Source organism: Pan paniscus, chromosome 4 (genome assembly GCF_029289425.2).
Source record: "Pan paniscus chromosome 4, NHGRI_mPanPan1-v2.0_pri, whole genome shotgun sequence".
In the NCBI taxonomy this organism is placed as follows: Eukaryota; Metazoa; Chordata; class Mammalia; order Primates; family Hominidae; genus Pan; species Pan paniscus.
Genome location: NC_073253.2, coordinates 71,914,604 through 71,931,514, shown reverse-complemented (window position 1 = coordinate 71,931,514; position 16,911 = coordinate 71,914,604). Strand labels below are relative to the sequence as shown.

General features: G+C 45.3%; 1 protein-coding gene across 3 annotated transcripts in view; it reads left to right on the top strand.

The window, feature by feature from the left end:
• The window catches only part of EGFLAM (EGF like, fibronectin type III and laminin G domains), a 211,400-nt gene that overhangs the window by 152,650 nt on the left and 41,839 nt on the right, over positions 1–16,911 (top strand). For all 3 annotated transcript variants that reach the window (XM_003810957.7, XM_034960152.3, XM_008963325.5), the window contains 5 exons: positions 182–500; positions 1,160–1,260; positions 2,359–2,459; positions 5,795–5,939; positions 11,344–11,533. In XM_003810957.7, coding sequence (XP_003811005.2) covers positions 182–500; positions 1,160–1,260; positions 2,359–2,459; positions 5,795–5,939; positions 11,344–11,533 — 856 coding nt within the window. The remainder of the gene's footprint in view (positions 1–181; positions 501–1,159; positions 1,261–2,358; positions 2,460–5,794; positions 5,940–11,343; positions 11,534–16,911) is intronic.

The following is a 16,911-nucleotide window of genomic DNA, read 5'->3' as shown; positions in this document are numbered from 1 at the left end:
ATGAGTCCCTGACCATCAAGCTCTTTGTCCATAAATTAGAGTCAGTGCTGTCTTCCCCATCTCCATCCTAGGGTTTTTGGAAGTGACCATGTTTTCAAGTACTAGGCAACAACTATAAATAAAACAGTCCAATTGCCATGCTCTGTGTTCATCTTGAACCCCTTTCCTTCTCTGGCTTTAGGTTAAACCACTTCCTGCTACCAAAAGAGGGAATAAGAAATTTTTGGTGGAAAGCAAGAAGATGTCTATATCTAACCCAAAGACCATTTCTAGGATCATCCCCCCTACCTCAGCATCTCTCCCTTTGACCACGGTGGCTCCCCAGCCCATTCCCGTACAGAGAAAGGGGAAGAATGGTGTGGCCATAATGTCAAGGCTCTTTGACATGCCTTGTGATGAAACTCTCTGCTCTGCTGACAGCTTCTGTGTCAATGACTACACCTGGGGGGGCTCGCGATGCCAGTGCACCCTGGGCAAAGGTGGTGAGAGCTGCTCAGAAGGTAGGCCCTTGGGGGAGAGGAAGAATGTGGTGATGAATTGGCACCATTGAGAGCCAGAGGGCAGTTTTGTGGTCCAAACATAGTTCCTTCTAGTCCCTTCTCCAAGATAAGTACCTTCGTCCACATATTGGTCATTAAATTAACTATACAAGGCAAATTGTGAGGCAACTTTCATTGCTTCTAAGTAGACAGCAGCCCTATTTCTATGTGTGCCAAATGTGTAGTCCCTTTAAAGCAATCAATAAATCATCCTGATACTATCTTAGAGAGGTAGGTTTTACCATAATCACATCTCTACCAAAATATGCAGTTAAAGCTTATGCATGAGGGTTAAGAAGGATAACAACTGGGCCAACTTATATTACACAAAGGCCTGTATAGCTGAGGGCAAGTGACAGTGGCCCTAAAGCCATTGGTTTCTTCTTAGGAAAGCCAGTGCCGGTCTCCAAAAATGCAGCTTCTTCCTAAGAATTTCAGAAGCTCAAAGTCTCCAAGAATGAGAGTTGTAGGTATAAAAAGTATAGAAAAGAAGATAGCGAAGTTGAATAGATTAGTGAGGGTTCTCACTTAATGATATTCAGGCAACGTTGTATACTGATTTTTGCTTTTGAAGAAGTGAGGAAGTAGCATTCTTTTGTGTTGTCTTTTTTCTTCTTCAGATATTGTTATCCAGTATCCTCAGTTCTTTGGCCACTCCTATGTAACGTTTGAACCTCTGAAGAATTCTTATCAGGCATTTCAAATTACTCTTGAATTTAGGGTAAGAGGGATGTGTTGTTTGATGAGTGCTTTTTGGACACTTTAACACAGCAATGTGCTACATTCAAAGGCTGGGGGAGAGGAAGGGGGGCAGCAGGGAGAGTGACGAAAGGTAAATATGACACAGAGCCTGTCTCTAAACCAGCTCAGGAGACAATAGGAATGAAGAGTACATTCACAACATTCAAGTGTGACAGTGAGGAGACGGTGGGTTTGTATATTACTGAACTATAGAGTAGCTGGCATGAAGATTGCAAGTGAAAATGTTGGGGTCCGAGCAATGTTGTTCACAATAGTGATTTCTCCCAGGCCAGGATTGAGAAGAAACAATGCATTCCCCATTCCAAAATTGTTTAAAAAGAGAGCCCAATTCTCTGTCTTCATTGTGATAGCTGTCACTGAACAAATAGAAAACTTTTCTTTACGCAAGCCTTGCTTCGTGAGGGCCCAGTGGAGGTTCTCTGATTTGAATCAACTGCAGATAAGAATTCAGTCAGTGACCTCAGCTTAAACTGATTCTTTTGGGTATCTCCAATGACACAAAAAGGTCTGGAGGTCTGGAAAGAAGTCTCATTTGAAGTCATGGCCACATTGTTGAGTCTTCAAGAAATGACCTGTCTTAGTCTAAGACCACCAGCACAGCTTTCGGCTGAGCTATTCTTACCATCCTGTTCTCCTGATAGAAGGAAAGAAGCAAATGTGCATGCCTCCCCAGAGGGAAGGAAATAGAAAGAACAAAGTGAAAATAGAATTGGATGTACACCAGCAACATCCTCACTGTGACCGTGGTCTTTGTACATTTGGTTTTCTGAGGCTCTGCAGGTGCATCCACAAAGGACAAGTAAAGAGCGGGTCAAAGATGGGGTCACCTTGCTCTCGCCTCACTGCTACCCCTCAGTTTATATCACTGCCATTTGTTTATTGAAAATGAACTGGGACCAGGTATCTGGGAGTGAATTGGAGCCCACATGCTTGACCCTTTGTAGATAGGATCGTGGAGGAGAAAATGCTCATGTTTCACATTTGTGTCTTTCCAGATGGTGCTTTAAGGAAGGGGAGGTGCTTACTGTTCATGTGGCTTTTGTTTGTATAATCACAGGCGGAGGCAGAGGATGGCTTACTGCTCTACTGTGGGGAGAACGAACACGGGAGGGGGGATTTCATGTCCCTGGCTATCATCCGACGCTCGCTGCAGTTCAGGTAATTCCTGCCAAAAGCCTCACACTCTTTTTTTGTTACATTATCTTACATTATATTTGCATTTTTATAGTATGAAAAAATATATACAGGATAGGTTCTAGTAGATGAAAGAATGGTTTGTATAAAATGAGTATGAACCAGTTTACCAAATACTGGTGTACTGGGATTGCAGGATAACCTATAAAACTTGGGTTTTGGAAATCATTCATTCATTCAGCAGCACCTACAGTGTAACTGGCTCTGGAGGTGTTGTAGAGTGTACCTGGTCCTGGGGATGCTGTTGAACATACCTGATGCTGCAGGTGCTGTTGAATGTATCTGGCACTGCAGGTGCTGTTGAATGTACCTGGCTCTGGAGGTGCTGTTGAATGTACCTGGCACTGGAGGTGCTGTTGAATGTTTCTTGAGGAGGGTACCTGGCACTCCTGTCAATCCTGAGGATGCAGAGTGAGCCAAAGGAATACAGTTTCTTTTCTCTGGAGCTCTAGTGGATGTGATGGGAAGAAGGCTGGGGTCTTCTCATCTCCCTTTGGCAAATGTGGCTGACAGGTGTGGACTGAGAGGAGCCTCCAACCTCCTATGGGCTCCCCATCCTCATCTTCCTCTGGGCTGTGCTGGGAACTCTTTGGCTTGCCTCCACTGCCCTCATCGTTTCTCCCCCAACACACTTTGGAAGCCACCTTTAGCTTATGTGTGGTCTTCTGGGGGGCAGAGTTTTGTGGAAGGGTGAAGATTTTAATGAGTCTTGTGGAGGTGTGCACTGCACCTCTTTGTGAACAACCAACGGGCACCAGCCTTGTCCTTCTCCGTGGCGCACTGGCTGACATCCTAATGGCACCAACCCCCTGCTGCCTGACCTTCAGCATGTGGCGCAACCTCTCCAAGCCTGCCTTTCCTCATGGGGCTGTTGTGAGGGTTAAATGAGTTAATTCATAAAAGCGCTTAGAGCAGCGTCTGACCCAGAGCAAGTACTCAATAAGCATCAGCCATTATTGTCTTCTTAAATTATCTTCAGCATAAAAGTGTTTTTGGTTAAGTTGAAGAAGGCTTCTGAGCATCCCACTTGGGCTAGAAAATGGGCCCCCATGCTTTACTAAATGATTTGATTCACAGAAGTTTGGTGTTAGCCACCAGGATCTTGGGCGGTGGTTTTCACCTTGTAGGGTCCTAGCACTTGGAGGATCGGATAGACTCTCAGTAGCACTGGCAGTTGTTAGCTGGTAGCAGCTCTCCAACTATGTAACTCCTGCTGAGTGAATCTGCTAACCTCTTCAGGGTAAGCCTGTTTTGCAATGCCTCTTGACTGCATCTCACTTCACTGAGGATCTCGAGACAAAGGGAGGGCCTGAGAAGTGGCTGCAGTTAATGCAAATCCTAGTAAGGAAAATGCCGGCTACGACTCCTTCCCCACCGGCAGTCTCAGGATCCATGTGGAAGAGGCATGGTGGCTATTTGGAAGTTGACCAGAAAGGTCCAATATTCCACCTGTTAGGCATAGTGACCATGGGCACTCCTGGGCCATAGGGAGGTTGGGATAAAAACAAGAATAAGGCAGCCATCTGAGGACACCCCTCCTCTGTCTCACCTCACTCCTGAGCCTCCTATGGACCTCGCCTGTATTGAGGTACAGCTAAGCACAGATGGCAGGGCTGGCCAGCTTGCCAAAATGAGCCTGAAGACCTGGATTTTTATATTTTTATGAATATCACTGAGCTTTATTATTTGAGAGTTTGGAAAGTCCCCAGAGAAATCCCTGGAAACACAGTGACTTGCATTCTATTCACTGTAGCTTGAATTCACTGTAAGCATTTGGCAATTGCTGAAAACAAGAAGGAGGTCCTTAGTTGCCCATCATTTTCTTTTCTTTTTCTCTTTCTTATGATTTTTCCTTTACTTTTCTTATGGGTCCTGTCCTTTTCAGAAACAAAGAAGGCTAAATTCCTTCCGAGCAGAAGTGATCACGTACTTCCAGTCAAAAGAAAATGGGAGCTGGTTGCAGTGGCTCACACCTGTAATCCCAGGATTTTGGGAGGCCAAGGTGGGCGGATCACGATTTCAGGAGATCGAGACCATCCTGGCCAACATGGCGAAACCACGTCTCTACTAAAAATACAAAAATTAGCCGGGTGTGGTGGCATGCGCCTGTAGTCCCAGCTACTCAGGAGGCTGAGGTGGGAGAATCGCTTGAACCCGGGAGGCGGAGGTTGCAGTGAGCAGAGATCACGCCACTGGACTCCAGCCTGGGCAACAGAGCGAGACTCTTTCTCAAAAGAAAAGAAAAGAAAACGGGATGCAGATTAGCTACTACCTTTCATTAATTTCTTTTTTTTTTTTTTTGAGACGGAGTCTCTGTTGCCAAGGCTGGAGTGCAGTGGTGCAATCTGGGCTCACTTCAACCTCCACCTCCTGGGTTCAAGTGATTCTCCTGCCTCATCCTCCTGAGTAGCTAGGATTACAAGCATCTGCCATCGTGCTCAGTTAACTTTTGTATTTTTAGTAGAGACAGGGTTTCGCCATGTTGGCCAGGCTGGTATCGAACTCCTGAGCTCAAGTGATCCACCTGCCTCGGCCTCCCAAAGTGCTGGGATTACAGATGTGAGCCACTGTGCCCAGCTTTTTAAAATTTAAACTTTTATTTTTTATTTTTATTTATTTTTGAGACAGAGTTTCACTCTGTTGCCCAGGCAGTGGCTTGATCTTGGCTCACTGTAACCTCCACCTCCTGGGTTCAAACAATTCTGCTGCCTCAGCCTCTGGAGCAGCTGTGACTATAGGCACCCACCACCATGTCCAGCTAATCTTTGTATTTTTAGTAGAAACGGGGTTTCACCATGTTGGTCAGGCTGGTCTCGAACTCCTAACCTCAGGTGATCCGCCTGCCTTGGCCTTCCAAAGTGCTGGGATTACAGACGTAAATCACCATGCCTGGCCTAATGTCAACTTTTATTTTAAATACAGGGGGTACATGTGCAGATTTGCTACGTGGGAATAGTGAATGATGCTGAGGCTTGGGGTACAGATCCCGTCACGCAGGTAGCGAGCACAGTACCCAAATGCCCATGATTTTCTAAGTTGCAGAAAAAATCAGGTTAACAAAGGCCCTACATTGAAAGGTCCTATGGGTAGATGAAAGATAACTAGACGGAGATCGTCCCCAGGAAGAGGTGCCTAGTTCTTCCCTGTATTGATTTCAACAGCACGTGATATTCATAAACATGACTCTGAACAGACTGACTCTGAAGGGAGCTGTTGACCTGGAAGTGACGTCCACGGAATCTGAAAACATAATGACCTGGTTCGTCAAGAAATCTTCTTTTCCTTTTCCTCCCCAACAGGTTTAATTGTGGAACTGGGGTTGCCATCATCGTAAGTGAGACCAAAATCAAACTAGGGGGTTGGCACACGGTTATGCTCTACAGAGATGGGCTGAACGGGCTGCTGCAGCTGAACAATGGCACCCCAGTGACAGGCCAGTCTCAGGTATGTATGAGCCCCACACCCTGCCCACCCCACATACCACCCACCATAAGTCTCCTGAGAAGGGCTTACTGCAGAGAGCCGTGGCAGAGTCTGCAGGATTCAAGTTCTGGATGGGCTTGGTAAGGCCTATTTCTCATGGTGAACCCATGCAACAGACCTTTGATGTGCTCCTGAGTGGTCTTGCACTCCAGGTGAGCTTTCAGGGCACACATCCACTGCACATCTACCAAAGAGAAGAATTAAACTTGCAAGCATCATTGCTGTTGGTGCATAGGTCCATGTTGCAGGACTGTGCCCAAGGACATGTTCTCTTTCCCTAAGTACATCAAAGCCAGCAGTAGAAGAAGGCCCATATTAGAAGAATAGAACCCATTATTACTATTATTACTTGGAGGCAGGGTCTCACTCTGTCCCCCAGGCTGGAGTGCAGTGGCATAATCATGGCTCACTGCAGCCTCTACCTCCCTGGTTCAAACCATCCCGCCTCAGGCTCCCAAGTAGCTGGAACTACAGGCATGTGCCACCATGCCTGGCTAATTTTTTTTTTTTTTTTTTTTTTTCTGTAGAGTTAGAGTTTCACTGTGTTGCCCAGGCTGGTCATGAACTCCTGGATGGAAGCGAGTCTCCCACCTAGGCCTCCCAAAGTGCTGGGGTTATGGGGATGAGCCACCACACCCAGCCTAGAAGCCATTATTAGTGTCAAACACAAAGCTTGCTTTTAGGGCAGGAGTGTTGCAATCCTGTGGCTTTAGAAGACAGTCTTGAAAGGTTCACTTGGTTCAAAATGCAGGAATAAGCTGTTCATCTACCTTTGAGGGGGGCCGTAATTGTAGGAAATGGTTAAAAAAAAAGTCAGACTGTTGGGCTACTCAGCAAATCACCTAGTATTCACATATTTGTTATGGTCTGGGCAATTTTAGGACTATGTTCAGAATAAACAGTTTGGATTAGCAGCCTGCCAGGGAACTGAGCCTATAATTATAATCAGGCAGGTGTCTGTATTCTCCAAGGAAAAATGTAGCAAGAAAGCCTTTGTTTATATGTCTAGAGCTTCCTCCCTGCCTGGGCTCCTCTCTACTCTTTGCCAGCAAGACACATTATATAAAGCAGTGGTCCCCAACCTTTTTGGCACAAGGGACCAGTTTTGTGGAAGTCAATTTTTCCACGGACCAAGGTTGGGGGATGGTTTCGGGATAAACTGTTCCATCTCAGACCATCAGGCATGGTTAGAGTCTCAGAAGGAGCGTGTAACCTGGATCCCTCGCATGCGCAGTTCACAACAGGGTTCGTGCTCCTGTAAGAATCTAATGGCACAGCTGATCTGACAGAAGATGGAGCTCAGGCGGAAATGCTCGCTCACCGTGCCACTCACCTTCTGCTGTGCACCCTGCTTCCTAACAGGCCACAGACTGGTATGGGTCCATGGCCCAGGGGTTGGGGACCCCTGATATAAAGGGCTATGCCTTGCTGACACCCCGCCTTCCAAAATATAGAAGAAAATATCTCATTAATTTGGATCCCAGTGGTTCCAAAGGAATAAGAATTCAAATTTAGTAAATGTGGATCCAGGGAGACTGTTTATGCTCAGATGGCTAGGTAAGAAAAAGACAGGGTCAGTGAACTGCATCAGTGCCAGGACTATAGGCCTAACATGATAAAAGTGAGTTTGATAGGAATGAAGAAACTTCTAGCTTGGGTCCAAAATACTAACATGAAGACAGAATGGGGAAGCTACAATAGAAGCCTGTGAAAATGTCTAATCGTTTAAAGTGGGGGAAGTTCCATAGCTGTTAACAAACAGGGTCATGTGGTAACAATAAGCTAAAGAATTATAGGCTGTGTTAACAGAGTCATAGCATCTAAAAAGGGAGGTGATGATCTTATTCTATTCTGGTGACTATGTGATAGCTTCTAGTGACTCAGATGGTGACTCTAATCCTCTGAGAGGATTACATTCAGATCTGGATCACATTCTAAGAAGGCTGCAGACAAATTGGAGCAGTTCCAGGGGTAGTCACCCAAACTGGAAGATGACTTGAAATCCCTTCAATGATTGATTGAAGGAGCAATGTTTAGTTTGGAGAAGAGAAGATGAAGGCATGCAAGGTGGCTTTTCATTATAGAGTCAAAGGGAGAGTCTTGGGAAAGAAAGATTTACTCCATGGACGCCCCCTCAAGGCCAGAGCTGAATGGAGTGAGCCTCAGGAGGTCGATTTTAGCTTCACCTAATCATACAAAGGGACAGAAGTGCAACAGACTATCTCAGGAGAGGGGGGTATCCTTGGGAGGTGTTCAAGGCGTAACTTATCTAAACTTCTTGTTAGGGATGTACCAGGAATCCAACAGCCAGTGAAAGCTTGAATTATAAGAGTTTTTATATTTTTTGTTAATCTCAAGATTCTATGATTTTAATGAATATAAGAATTAATTGAGCCAGGCACAGTGGCTCATGCCTCCAATACCATTACTTTGGGAGGCTGAGGTGGGTGGATCACTTGAGGTCAGGAGTTCGAGACCAGCCTGGCCAACATGTGAAACCTTGTCTCTACTAAAAATATAAAAAAATTAGTCAGGCGTGGTGGTGGGCGCCTGTAATCCCAGCTACTCAGGAGGCTGAGGCAGGAAAATTGCCTGAACCTGGGAGGCAGAGGTTGCAGTGAGCTTAGACTGCGCTACTGCACTCCATCCTGGGCTGCAGAGCAAGACTCCATCTCAAAAAAAAAAAAGAAAAGAATTAAGAATTAATTTGATTGCCAGGCACAGTGGCTCACGCCTGTAATTCCCACACTTTAGGAAGCCAAGGCAGGAGGATCACTTGAACTCAGCCTAGCCTAGGCAACATGGTGAAGCCCCATCTCTACCAAAAACAGAAAAATTAGCCAGGTGTGGTGGCATATGCCTCTAGTCCCAGCTACTTGGGAGGCTGAGGAGGGAGGATCACTTGAGCCCAGGAGGTCAAGCCTGCAGTGAGCCATGTTTGAGCCTATGAATAGCCCTGCACTTCAGCCTGGGTAACATAGCCAGACCCCATTTGTATTAGTCCGTTCTCATACTGCTATGAAGAAACTGAGACTGGGTAATTTATGAAGAAAAGAGGTTTAATTGACTTACAGTTCTGCGTGGCTGGGAAGGCCTCAGGAAACTTACAATCATGGTGGAAGGGGAAGCAAACACATCCTTCTTTACGTGGCAGCAGCAAGGAGAAGTGCTGAGCAAACGGGGAAAAGCCCCTTATAAAACTATCAGATCTCATGAGAACTCACTACCACGAGAACAGCATGGGGGTAACCACCTCCATGATTCAATTACCTCCCACTGAGTCCCTCCCACGACCCGTGGGGATTATGGGAGCTACAATTCAAGATGATATTTGGGTGGAGACACAGCCAAGCCATATCATCATCTTTTTTTTAAAAAAAATAAGTAATTGCAAGAAGCATGTAGCTTTATGGATACTCAGGCTGTAGATTGCCTCCATACTAGTGAGACTTGCTAAGCAAGTTGTAAAGCAGGACCACAGATGTGGCTGTTTAATAAGCTTTCTGAGAGACACTGATTCTATCTGAAGTGGGATTCCCCAGCAACAGACCTGAGATGTGGAGTCCTGTGCAAGTGATGTATTAAGAAAGTGCTCCCAGGAGAAACTGCTAAGAGAGAGGAGACGGACGGGGAAGAAGAGGATATCAGCAAGAGTGAGATCTCAGGCCAGGTTTTTCAGGGTATGGCTTCTGCCTGATCCGGTAGAGGAGCTCTGGAGTATAAATTATACCTCAGACTCATCCGAAACTGTTAAGGGCTGTCCTGGGAGAATGTGAATTCCAGGGCACTTCCATTTCTCTGTACAGGCAGGCAAAGCAAGCTCCAGGGATCAGAAGGCAACCCTCATCTGAAATGTAAAAGCCAGGTTTGAAGACTGCTGCCCGGGATCTTGCGAAGGGCACAGCAAAATAGCTACCCACCCCTACAAGGCACTTTATGCTCTAGAAAAGGATTGAGCTGTCAGGCCTTCTGCTGTGGTCCCAGATCATGGAACAAAACTGGAAGGGCCAGGACGGGATCCAGAAGAAGTGAATTCTGAGAATCTTGGTGAAAGAAGCCAAGAGGACATTTAACTCATCTAATGAAAGCAGCATGCTCAGTGGCTGGCAAACAGCGTAACCTGACCCTGAAAACCCACTTCCTAGCTTGTGTTGAGTCTACTATTTACAAATGATTCTTATCTCTTCATCAGAAAAGATAAAACAATCATTAGATTTTCCACTTGCTGGTAACAGAAGTTTAAAGTATCAAGATTATGTTTCAGAGTCTTACACTCTGAACATTTTATAAGTTCTGGCAGCGTGCCTTTCCCTGACACCCTTCCTTACCCTGTAATGCAGATAAATGAGATATTTTGGTCATAAAAAAAAGAATGACCAGGCCGGGCATGGTAGCTCATGCCTGTAATCCCAGCACTTTGGGAGGCTGAGGCAGGTGGATCACGAGGTCAGGAGTTTGAGACCAGCCTGACCAACGTGGTGAAACCTCGTTTCTAAAAATACAAAATTAGCTAGGCGTGGTGACACATGCCTGTAATCCCAGCTACTCAGGAGGCTGAGGCAGGAGAATTGCTTGAACCTGGGAGGCGGAGGTTACGGTGAGCCAGGATGGTGCCTTTGCACTCCAGCCTGGGAGACAGAGCGAGACTCTGTCTCAAAAAAAAAAAAAAAAAAAAAAAAAAAGGCCAAGGGTGACTTAATTCTGTCCCATCTAATCTTCAGCTCTGTATTTTGTAACCTTTAAACCTGCAATCCAGATTGTGGTTTGGTCTAAGATGGGAAGTTTCCCTACCTCACTGTAAAAAAAAGAAGTCATATTCATAAGCAAATTTCAAAACACTTTGCATCATAATCTGTTTGGTAATTCCCCTCCACCCCCCGCCCACCCCAACAATGTTTCTCTCAGGATATAGTATAAAGGTGACTAGGACAGTGAAAAGGTAATTGTTAGCCACTGTATACAAAATTAGTATTATCACCTTTGGAGGCACAGAATAGCCCTAAGATCCTTCCAAAGTACACAGTCAACTGGTGTCAGGACTGGAAAGAGAACGTTTTTGTTGGATGCCTAGCATGGTTCACTGCCTGGTGGGTGAGGCGTGGCTCTGACCTCCCTTCCCTTCCCTTCTAGACATTCCAAAATCCTCCCTTCTGGAAGCACAGCCCTCTGAGAAACTCACTGAGCTCCCTACGGTAATCGTGGGTTTAATTTTCCAGTAAGGCAAGGTCTTAAAGATAAATACAGATGGAAGAAAATGCTGGGGCTGTCACTGACGTCTTAACCATGTCCCTCATAAAAATCTGGTGTGTTTTGGCTTTTGATTTTGTTTAGTGAGAGTATTCATGAGTGGTCATCTTTCTTAAAGGGCCAATACAGTAAAATTACTTTCCGGACACCTCTCTATCTTGGTGGCGCTCCCAGCGCTTACTGGTTGGTTAGAGCAACAGGGACAAACCGAGGCTTTCAAGGCTGTGTGCAGTCGCTCGCTGTGAATGGGAGGAGAATTGACATGAGGCCCTGGCCCCTGGGAAAAGCACTCAGTGGGGCTGATGTGGGTAAGTGGCTGCCTGGTGGGTTGGGGTACTCTTATGGGACTTATGTCTTATGGGACTGCCTTTCTGGCTTGGGCCATGGAGGGAGCAGCAACATTAGGTGCTACCCTGGGAAGCTGGTACCTGCAGAACATCAGGAGGGAGGTGGGCCCCAGGGGTGAGGCTGGTGCTCTGCAGACATGCTGCTGACCCCTAATCTGAACACCAAGATATGGTACCAGTATGGTGCACCAAACCCTGGTTGTGTCCTGCTAGCAATTTGGGCCTCATCATGAAATATGGCATGGTCTCATTGGACAAAGCAACAAGCGATCCAGCCCTTTTACCTTACCTCACCCAGTCCAGTGGAAGAACCAACACAGTAATGTAAGAAGAGCTTTCATACACTCTCTGTTTCTTAAAGAAGTGGTCACATTCTAATTTGTGATCGCTGTGCCAAACATCTTCTCATATGCTCTCTCATTTACTTTCACACTAACGCTAAGAGGTAGAAGTTATTATCATGCCCATTTTATAGATGAGGAAACTGGGGCTTGCAGAAGTTAAATAACTTATTGAAAGTAGCAGGCAGAGCTAGGCTTATTTTTAAAGCAATAAGGACATTTATTCTATCACTGAAGGCAGCAGGTAGATAATTCCCAGGTTGGTTAATTCAGGGACTGTCTACTAGAGCTGCCATAACAAAATACTGCAGACTGGGCAAGTTAAACATCAGAAATTAATTTTCTCACAGTTCTGGAGGCTGGAAGTCCCAGATCAAGGTGCCAGCCAATTTGGTTCCTGGGGAGGCCTCTCTCCTTGGCTTGCAGATGGCCACCTTCTCGCTGTGTGCTCGTGGGATCTTTCCTCCATGTGTGCACACCCCTGGTATGTCTGTATGTCCAAATATCATCCTATAAGGACACCAATCAGACTGGATTAGGTCCCCACTCTTATGACCTCAATTAACCTTAAATACCTCCTTAAAGATACTATCTCCAAATACAGGGAATTAGGACTTCAACTGTGAATTTTGGGGGAAAAGCTGTTCAGTTCATAACAGGGTCTCTATGATATCAGGACTCTGGGTCGATATCTCTATGATACTCTCCTTTTCACTCACTACTCTAAGCGTCACATCCTCATGACTTTGTCCTTGGCAAGAAATGGCAAGTCTCCTCCTTGAATCTCTTTTCCCTCCATCTCTAAGATGCTATTTTGAAAGAATGCACAGTGAACACCATAGTCTCACTGCCTAGATTCTACCGTTAACATTTTGCTGCATTTTCTTGACCACATATCAGTTCATCCCTTTCTCCATTCCTCAGTCAGAGGTAGGATTCGATCCTCATGACTCCTAGAACAGTTTTTTGTTTTGTTTGTTTTTCTTGTAGCTAATATTATTAGTTGAGCACCTACTTTAAGTAGGCACCATTCTAAATTACTTTGATCTTTCCAAGGTTATTGTGAAGTAGGTGCTATCATTAGCCTTACTTTACAGATAAGAACCAATGGGGTTGGGCACAATGCTCATGCCTGTAATCTCAGCACTTTGGGAGGCTGAGGCAGGCAGATCACATGAGGTCAGGATTGGAGACCAGCCTGGCCAACATGGTGAAACTCCATCTCTACTAAAATACAAAAATTAGCCGGGCATAGTGGCACACCCATGTAATCCCAGCTACCCAGAAGACTGAGGCAGAAGAATTGCTTGAACCTGGGAGGCAGAGGTTGCAGTGAGCCAGGATTGTGCCACTGCACTCCAGCTTGGACAACAGAGTGAGACTGTCTTAAAAAACAAAAAACAAAAAACAAAACAAAACAAAACAAAAAACCAATGGTACAGAACAGTTAAGTAACTTGCCCAAGGTCACACAGCTAGTAAGTGGTAGAGTCTAATGTGACCTCAGCCATTCTGGCACCAGTGACTACCCTCTTACCAAAATCAACTACATCAATGGCTACCAAATTGTTTCCCTCCACCTTGTTCACTCCTATAGGTGATGCCATTGTTATAACTATAAAAGATGAAGTTTACTTAACAAAAATAGTTTACCATCCATTGATTACTTGGTCAAAGTAAACAGTAAGCAGCAATGACTGAAACAATTATTAAAGCTGTCACTATGGTAGGACAATGTCTCCAAAATCCATCTTCTGTGATGATTCAGAACATAAGAACCAGCCATTCCATCAGGAGTCACATGCCTTGCTTATGAGCCTGGACTCTGAAGGCAGATTGCCTGGATTTGAAAAATTTTTGCAACTCAGTCTCCCCATCTAGAAATAGTATCTGCCTCATAAGATTATTTTGTTTAAATGAGTTGTGGTATGTAAAAAGCACTTAGAATAGGGCTTTGCACATCGCAAACATTTCGTAAATGTTTCCTGTTATTAATATTGTTATTCATATTCTAACCCTCCCATCAAATCAGCTATAATCTGTTTCTTCAGGGGAACAGCCCTGAATAAACCTGGTAGTCCTGAAATGGCATGGCAACCTCTGACAGGTAGTTCAGAGGTTGTAAAGTTGGGCAAGAACTGATTTCTGCCAGCTTTGTTAATTCTGACACAGTGCGATACCCACTTTTCCAGCAGGTGGCACCAAAAGGACCTCTCTTGTGGGCTCCAGCTCCCTGGATACAGCTATTGGATTACTGTATAGACTTCCCTCTGTGAATATTAATGGCACGTGTCAGCCATGTTGGTGTTTTACATTTCTTCCCATTTCATTTCCCCCGGGGTTATAAGAGTGGGGCTGATTATCCTTCCTCAGCTTCCATGTTTGCTGTCCTTTGGGTTAGTCCTCCTGAAATTCAAGTTTTTGTAAGTCAAACACGGCCTCACCAGGGAGGTCATGGTTCGCCATCTGATATCTCTAACTTGGCATTGCCATCTTCAACTGTGACTTTTTCTCTGCCTTCCCACTAAACCCGTTTTTATTCCCCAGAGGGGCTTGCATTACTCAGTTCCTTCCACTTCATCTCCTGTCTTTCGTTAGACTGTTCCCAGCTCCTGTGCTCTCTGCAAGTCACATTCTAGAATAGTTGGTCAGAAATCTCAGCAAATTTTGCATTCTCTGGTCCAGCTCTTGATTATTTCCATTCAGATTCTCAAACCTATATCTCCACCACTCATTTATGCCAGTCCCATCTTGGATATCCCCACTCTGCTGGAGCAGTCGCAGAGCCACTTCCCAGGGTATTTGAGATTCAAGGGGTCTGCGGTGACCATGGGTCTCACTATGGCTTACCAGCTCTTTTCCTCACTTCACTCAATAAGTACTTCACTGAGCACCTGCTTAGTGCTTGTCACAGTGCTGGGTGCTGGAGATCAAGTAATGAACAAGACAGGATCCAGCTCAGTCCTCATATGGTTGCCATGTGGAGAGACCAAATTAATATAGTAATCACACAGTGAAGGTGAAGTTACACCTGGGGTAAATGTTATGGAGGAGAAGTGGTGCTGCAGTGGTGATGTTTAATAGGGAGGTTGTAGGGTCTGGGGGCCAGGGAAAGAGTTTCTCAGAAGAGGAAGTTAATATGAAGCAAGAGTAGGAGTGAAAATGTGGAGAAGGGAGAGAAGGACATTCCAGGCAGAGGGAAGGGCTTGTTCCAGGGAAAGAGGAAGGGGGAGATGGGTGCCATGATCTAGTTTGTGATTTGAGAAGATCTTCTGACAGCTCATTAGAGGGGGCTTTCAGGGATACATGTAGACCAGCTGACGTCTATTGCAATAGGTCACATGACAAATAACGGTGTGATCCAGGTGGTGGTGGTGGTAGAAACAGAGACGGATCTGACAGATCATTAGGGGAAAAATAGGTGGGCCTCGGTTACGGACTGGGGGCTGGGGACAGGGAAGTTTCTCCTTGTTCATGGTCTCTTTAAGGAACTCCACCCCATGATGTTCCACATTCTTTCCCCTCCTTAGGAGTCTTATTTCTCTTCTACCTCTCGCTTTCTTATCTAGCAGAAACCTACACAACAACTGGCCTATGGTAGGCGCTGGTGAAAGTGACTTTACATATTGATGATGAGGTCTGTGGATACATGACCTTGCCACACCCACCTCTCCTCCCCATCACTCTTGAGTTGAGAGTTTTCCCCCTAAAATGAACCTATTCAGCTACACTCTGCACTCACCCTTCCTAGCTGCCCTGGGCCCTCGCCGCCAGGTTCTCTCTTCTCAGTAGCCCAGGGATTCTTAACCTTTTTGGCACTGCAGCCCCCTTTGGTGGTCTGGGGAAGCCCATGGACCTCTTCTCATAATGATGTTCTTAAATGGAGAAAAATAATATATGTAATATTATAAGGGGAAACAATTATATTGAAACCCAGCTCTATCACATATTTTTAAAGTTTTGCTTTTACAATAATATATGTGCTCCTTTATAAAGCATATTAAGAACAGAATTATTTAATGGTGGGTGAAATAACTCCCATGATTTCAAAGTAGCAACAAGTATAAATGATACTTCAAAAAATGTGCAATAAATGGAAAGTGACAACAGCTGTGAGGTCTATTGGTCACAACTCACAAGAACTACTAATACTAGAAGTATCTTGCCTGTATTGAAAGTTGATGGAAATACATACCCAGCTCCAGGCAGAGGCTAGGGAAAATACAGATGCAATATATTTTCCTTCTCGGTTCACAGAGCCCCTGCTGTGGCTTACTCACCCATGCTCAGGTTCTCTCCAGCTCACACAGGTGCCATGCCTTGTGTGACCTTGTACCCACACTGGTTTGGAAACTCTGGGAACCTCTCTCCTTTCTTTCAAGGCCTGATACCAACACTGGGTATTTCCACAGTCACCTTAGACTTAAATCCAACCAAAGCAACCTCTCCCTTTGCTTCGCAGAAGCCAGGTCCTGTTCACAGCCACTCTCATTTCTTCCCTCCTGCACCATTATTTTAGTCTTTCAAGCTACAAACCTTGAGATTGTGCTGGAGGAGTGTTCTTGCCTTTCAGCCTCTAGAATGAATCTCTCATTTCTTACTTCCTTGGATGTCTGATCCTTCACAGTCTCTCCATTTTCTTTGTGGCCATCCTGTTCACTCCCTATAGGAGTTTTTTCATCTCCTCCACTCCTATCACTCATCAGTCTGTTTTGCATGCCATTCCCAGAGTAATCTTGTTGAAATGCTGCTTTCACCAAGTCAGCAACTCCATCTGGCTTTCATGACCTCCCCTCCCCTACCCCCACCTCTTAAAAAGTGGTTAAAATGCATAAGACTTGTAATGTAATCCTTTTCTGTACATCTAAAATAACATACAAGGATCCCGCTTCTTCCTGTGGATCCAGCCAAGCTCTGGGAAGGAATCACAACCCACAGAAATTGGCGGGGTTCAGGGACCTTTGAGAGTTTGGCTCTTTAAGATCAAAGTCAGCCAGCA